Source organism: Podarcis melisellensis (genome assembly GCF_964234715.1).
Source record: "Podarcis melisellensis genome assembly, chromosome: 3".
Classification (NCBI taxonomy): Eukaryota; Metazoa; Chordata; class Lepidosauria; order Squamata; family Lacertidae; genus Podarcis; species Podarcis melisellensis.
The window spans coordinates 82527405-82534038 of NC_138530.1; the positions used below are offsets into that span (position 1 = coordinate 82527405).

At 48.9% G+C, this 6634-nt stretch overlaps 1 protein-coding gene across 1 annotated transcript; it reads left to right on the top strand.

The window, feature by feature from the left end:
• Window positions 1–215: 215 nt before the first annotated feature.
• Window positions 216–5255, top strand: HTR1B (5-hydroxytryptamine receptor 1B). The gene has a single exon (XM_081904918.1). The coding sequence runs from the start codon at window positions 1750–1752 to the stop codon at window positions 2914–2916; it is 1167 nt and encodes a 388-aa protein (XP_081761044.1). The 5' UTR covers window positions 216–1749; the 3' UTR covers window positions 2917–5255.
• Window positions 5256–6634: the final 1379 nt, after the last annotated feature.

Here is a 6634-nt window from a genome sequence, read left to right on the forward strand (position 1 = left end):
TTACTCAAGAGTAAGTCTCCCTAGACTCTCATATAATGGGGATCGGGTGTTGCGTGTAAGAGAGAACGAGGAGTATTATTAAGCTTCTGTCCTGGGTACATGCTCTCTGGTTCTGCCAGTCCCCATAAATGCCTGTCATCACACTGCAGATTTCAAAGCGCGGGTGGGTGGGCAGAGGAAGGCGGAATGCTTACGTTTGCACTCGGCGTGAGTGCAAACCCTCCGCGGCTGGAGATAAAAGCAGTTCCCATTCAGCCGATGGGAAGACTTTCAGAGAATTCCCCCTTCCAAAAAACAGCAAGAGCAGCCGCCCGATTCGCGACGCTGCCCAATTAAAAGCCGAAGGGCTTGGAGTCGAGCCAGCGGAACCAAGGGGGTAAAGTTGGTTTACATCAAAGCGCAAAGGACATAATTGGACTGTGGATCAGGCAGGAGCACACAAAAAAGAAAAGAGCGATCCAGACACGACAGCAGTAGCCCGGCTGGATCAGAGAAAGGACCCACCTGGGTCCAGCATCCTGCAACCCACAAACAACACGCGAGGGCATCAGACCTCTCCCGCGCGCGACACTGCTCCTGACACGGGAGGCTCCACTTAGCCACGATGGGCTACGGCTAGGAGCTGTGGATAAACCTACCCTGCACGAAGGAGCCCTCAAGGCCAGGGGCCATTTCGCCCCATCTAACGGCAGCGACCTCTTCGTGGTTGGACATCATCATCCCCATCTTGCCCCACCTTGGATGTCGCTGGTGCCCCATGCTGTTGGCATCCCGTCAGGCGTCCGCGTCCAAAGCAAAGAGACAAGGCGAACTAGCGATCCCAAGCAAGTCCGCTTCGGTTCGAGGGGAAAGCTGAACCTCCAGAGGCAGGTGCGGTGGGAGGGCGCTAGGACCCGGCGGGATCCTCTCGGGGCCGAGAGGGGCGGGGCGGGGCCGAGAGGCCGGCAGCCGGAGCTGGGCGACAGCGGCCACGAGTTGCCGAGGTGGGCTCGCGCCGAGCGGAGCGGAGCTGCGGCGGGCGGCGTATATATAGCCGAGGCTGGCGCTGCGCTCGCTCACTGAGGCGCCGGCTGCGTCTGCCGGGAGGACCCTCGCTCTCCTGGCCTGGGAGAGAGAGAGAGAGAGAGAGAGAGACGGACCCGGGGAACATTTCCCAACACAGAGGTCGCCTTGCCGCCTACTTTCCTTCCGTCCGCCGCCTGGAAAAAGTTGTTGGGCGAGGCGCGGAGAAGAAGAGAAGAGGCTTCTGGCCGCCCGTGGCGCCGTTTCCCGCCCTCCGAGAAGCCCGCGTGTGGGTTCCTACTCCCGCCGCAGCCGCCGTCGCTCCCAACTTCTCCGTCCGCCGGCTTCGCTGCTGCCGTCGCGAAAGTGGGAAGATGCTGCCTCGCCTCGACCAGGGCATGGACTGCCGCCGCCGCCACCACCCGAGATGGCCTCGCTTGGAAGCCCGCACGTGCTGAGGCGGCGGTGGCTTGGCGCCGGCAGGAAGGTAGGCGGACGGGCGAGCGCGTGATGGCGGCGGCGCGAGACCCTGTCCGCCCGGGCGCGGGAGGCGTCCCCATTGGGTGAGCCCCGCGCGCATGCCCTCCCCCGCACATCCGCCCAGACTCCCGTCTGCCAGCTCACATTTGGCGCGCGGGCTTCTCTGGAGATGTAGCGTGCTGTGAGGGCGCTGCCCTCTTCCACCTCCTCCTCCTCCCTCCTCCTTCTCTCCGCAGCCCCGTCGGTCCAGAGCCTCTGTGTGGAGGCATGGAGCAGCCCAGACCTTGCCCAGCCTCCGTGGATGTGTTCCACACCAATGACTCCTTCCACCACGCCAGGAACTGCAGTGGCAGCGGCGGCGCAGAAGAAAGCGCCACCTACCAAGATGGCACCCCGCTCTCCTGGAAGGTGGTGCTGACCATCATCTTGGCCCTCATCACCTTGGCCACCATGCTGTCCAACGCTTTTGTCATTGCCACCGTCTACCAGAGCCGCAAGCTCCACACGCCGGCCAACTATCTCATCGCTTCCTTGGCTGTCACGGACCTCCTGGTGTCCATCCTTGTCATGCCCATCAGCACCATGTACACTGTGACTGGGAAATGGACCCTGGGCCAGATCGTCTGCGACATCTGGCTCTCTTCGGATATCACTTGTTGCACTGCTTCCATTCTCCATCTGTGTGTGATCGCCCTGGACAGGTACTGGGCCATTACGGATGCGGTGGAGTACTCTACTAAAAGGACTCCCAAGAGGGCAGCTGTCATGATTGCCCTGGTGTGGGTCTTCTCCATCTCCATCTCGATGCCCCCTTTGTTCTGGCGCCAGTCGAAAGCTGAAGAAGAGGTGGCAGATTGCGTGGTGAACACGGATCACATCTTGTACACCGTCTACTCCACGGTGGGGGCCTTCTACTTCCCCACCTTGCTTCTGATCATCCTCTATGGAAGGATCTATGTGGAAGCCAGGTCTCGGATTTTGAAACAGACACCAAAGAACACAGGCAAAAGGTTAACCCGAGCCCACCTAATAACAGATTCCCCGGGCTCAACGTCATCAGTCACGTCCATAAACTGCAAAGCTTCGGAGGCTTCTAGTGAAACGGGGTCTCCTGTGTACATGAACCAAGTCAAAGTGAAGGTGTCTGATGCACTGCTGGAAAAAAAGAAGCTGACTGCCGCCAGAGAGCGGAAAGCTACCAAGACTTTAGGGGTTATTCTAGGAGCCTTCATTGTGTGCTGGCTGCCCTTCTTCATCATCACCTTGGTGTTGCCTATTTGTAAAGATGCTTGCTGGTTTCACATGGCCATCTTTGACTTCTTCACATGGTTGGGATATCTTAACTCCTTAATCAACCCCATCATCTACACCATGTCCAATGAAGACTTCAAACAGGCATTTCATAAATTGGTACGGTTTCGGTGCACAAGCTGAGTATTGAATGCAGTTAAGTTTAATTCTCCAGGGCAGGAGGGCTTGAATGCATTTTGTATGTCTGGTTCTGCAGGTAGGTAGATCATTATTACCATGTTACTTCTCTGGAAAAATGGTACTTTGGATGGCAGAGTTTGGTGCAGAGGAGAACCATGCAAGCCTAGTGTAGCTTCCCTTTCAGAGTGAAAGTAGCTTCTTTCTGAGCCTTGGTTTAAAAATGCTGCTGCATCTTATTATACTCCTATTAACAATTGCTGAAGGAAAGTAGTTTTGGCCTTAAAAAAATGATTGTTTCTCCTGGATTATGCCTTGTAGACCCACTGTGGTAGGAATTGGATTGCTTTGGGACAACTTCTTTGGAGACGCCTCCATCCAGCGTGACGGCACTTGAACTCAAAGTTTGTCATCCGGTCTCCTCTGCTAGGAGACCTTTGCCTCTCAGCCATCTGTGTTTGAAAGCCTTTCGCCAATGTTTCACTCCTCTTTTTCCCTGCTAGCTTGCTAATTTTAAAGACTATGCAGAGTGGACTGCAAATGAATTGCGCATGCTGCTCAAAACCTTACTTGTCCTACAGAGCCAAGACCTTGAAAGAATAGGCATTGACAGTCTGGCGAGAACTCCCTGACCTGTTGATAGTAAATGGGGTTGAGGAACATTGGGGAAGCAAATCAAGTATAGGAGGAGACAGGGGGATCAAATAAGAACTCAGTGTGAGAAAAGCAACTCATTCTTGTTTGTGTCTTTTCTGTTTAACAACTTGTCAGATTGTAACCCACAAATCAAACAGTGAGTGTGAGTGTGTGTTTTCACATGCATGTGTGCCTGCACAGTTGAGTGCCAAAGCCTGCAAGCTGCTTCCATTTTTCATTTTAGTGCTATATGTTCCTGACATTTTGCATATTTGAATAAGTGACTCACACACAAATCTCTTGATAATATGTGTGTTAATACATACAGGCCGTTTAAACCTAAATCTGCTTTTGCTCACTAACCCAGTTTTGCTGGTGTTTTAATCCTTACATTGATGCTGATTATGAAGCCATCATAGCTAAAATGACACATTAAATCAACCATCTTAGTTATTTTCTGAAAAGGACTTTTGCCCACCAAATAAATGCACAGCAACTTTCCTTTGCACTGATTTCACATGCATAGTCCTCCCATTTCAGCGCTCCAGGTTACCAGTACATTAGGTCCATTAAGTAGGGTACTGTCTTCCCCCTCTAAAAAGAATAATACTTGGAACACTCTCTAGTAAGAAATCTTATGTGCAGTTTTCTTTTTCTTCATCATTTCACTCCATTCCCTCCTCTGTGCGCCCTTTCATAAAAAACTCTGATAAGCAGTTAGAAATTAATTTAACTACAGCAACTTCTTATTATTAACACTGTCTGCAGTAAGACTCTATCTTCAGCTTCAGTATTTGGAGAACTGTAAAGTTCCCCAATTGTCTGCCTAATATCTGGGTGCAAAAAGGTCAGGTTTTATATAGTATTCCCTGCTTTGAATAAGCATGGTGCTTAGAAAATCCAGTTACATCTTCCTGTATTATATAATACATGCTAGAAAGTCTTCTGGTTTTACATGTCCCCACTTTTTAAAATAGTAAAACCTGTTTTAATAAGAACTTCACCAGGTGGGAGGGTCTTGATCCCAAACCCCTTCAGAATAAAGCTTTTTCCTTCTCCTCCCCAGTAGGCTTTTGTTCAGATGTCAAATGAAGAATGGCAGTACTGTAACTGTCTTTTGCAGATATATTTGGGCATCCAGAAATGTTCATTCTTAGCACTTCCAAAATGTAAATTGTTAGCTTTCAGTAAGGGTAAAGCAAGAGGATAAATATAAAGATGTATGTAACCTAAAGGAGGCTTGCTATACATGGAAAATCTGTACTTTACAGACTTGTACACTGTCTGTAATACAGAGTATATACATACACATGCTAGTGCTATTTCTTATGAAAGAAATGTTCTTATGAAATATCTTACGAAAAGACCTGTTCTGTGCATCTCTTTCCCCATTTATCTGTAGAATCAAGTTGCTATTACAAAGACACAACAGTTATGTTGTCTAAAGTCCTTGATGCTGCAGAAATACCAGCACATGTGTGTGTAAGTTACTAAGTTCAGCCCAAATTCAGTTTAATGACTTTGGAAGAGAAGCTGTTCCAGTATTTGCTAATATTGGGTGCAAAAAGAGAAGTTTAAGCTATGAACCTTATGGTTTTTCACAAAAAGTCTTCAGAAGTTCCTGGGGTTTTTTTCCCCATTATGGGGAGAGTAGCCAGAAAAGCCAGGTAGTGTGTGTTCCTTATACAGGGTGAGTCCTTTAAAAGAGGCCCCATGGATACAGAGTACACATGTTCCATGGGGGCCTCTTTTAAAAGACTCACCCTGTATATATATCACAAAAAATAGCTGAATGCTACCCACCTTTTAAGCCTGCCAATCAAATATAAAACTATGCATGAATCACCAATACAGCACCTGTGGGTGCCCACTGGGCCTTTCCTTGTGCCCTCAGGTTTCTCTTTCCTCTGCCCCACCCTGCTGAAATTGGACTTGAGAGAAACATCTTTTGGAGAAGAAGTATAGCTCAGTGCTAGAGCATCTTGCTTTGCATGCAAAAAGTCCTTAGGCATCTCCAGGCAGGGCCAGGAGTAACCCCTGCCTGAAACCCTGCGTAGATGGACCAGAGTCAGCTTCCTGTGTTCCTATTGTAGCCAATATAAAGCTTCTCTCAAGCTCGACTGCACCATGTGTAGCAGGGGATCTTTCTCCAGGTGTGACCCTAGCACGCCAAAAATGTCCCCTGCGTCACAATTAGGCTGGAAAGAAAATTATTACCGTATTTTTCGCTCTATAAGATGCACCAGACCACAAGACGCACCTAGTTTTTGGAGGAGGAAAACAAGAAAAAAAATATTCTGAATCTCAGAAGCCAGAACAGCAAGAGGGATCGCTGCACAGTGAAAGCAGCAATCCCTCTTGTTGTTCTGACTTCTGGGATAGCCGCACAGCCTGCATTCGCTCCATAAGACGCACACACATTTCCCCCTACTTTTTAGGAGAGAAAAAAGTGAGTCTTATAGAGCAAAAAATACGGTATATTGACTAAAAGAGAAGGATTTTCACAAGCCTAATTAGAATGGAAGAGGGATTATTTTGAGGGGTGGGTTGCAGCTGCAGAGGAAAGGATCACCAAATTCCCCAACAGTTGCCCCCTCATTACAGTTAGGCTTGGGAAATGCCTTCTATTGACTTCAATAGAACACTTTCCCCAGGTGTAAATGTTGGGTATGGGCCATCTTCTTGAATAGTGCAGCTCAGGAAGGAAGTTTAACTCTCTAGGAAGATATCCTGGCCCCAAGCTCTAGCCTAAAAAGAAGCAAGGCAATTTTTTCATGCCCAATCGCTAGCAGTGGGAAAGTGAGTGTATGTCTCTCTGCGTGTGATTGTCATCAATGTGGTTGCAGTGTGTGCATGGTTGTGGAGCATACCAAGTTGCAGTGCATTCATGGGGGCAGCAACACTTCCTCTTTTTTCAAATATGCTCACAGGTTTGAAAAAAAATGGTGACTCTTCCTGTGATGGGAGGACCAGCCTGGTGTGGAACTTGGATATAGGGAGAAAAATCTCTTTTCCATTTATCTCTTGATCAACATGTGTCTTCTCACAAAGTTCAGATATTTGGGTCTTGTTTCTTTTCTTTTTTTAA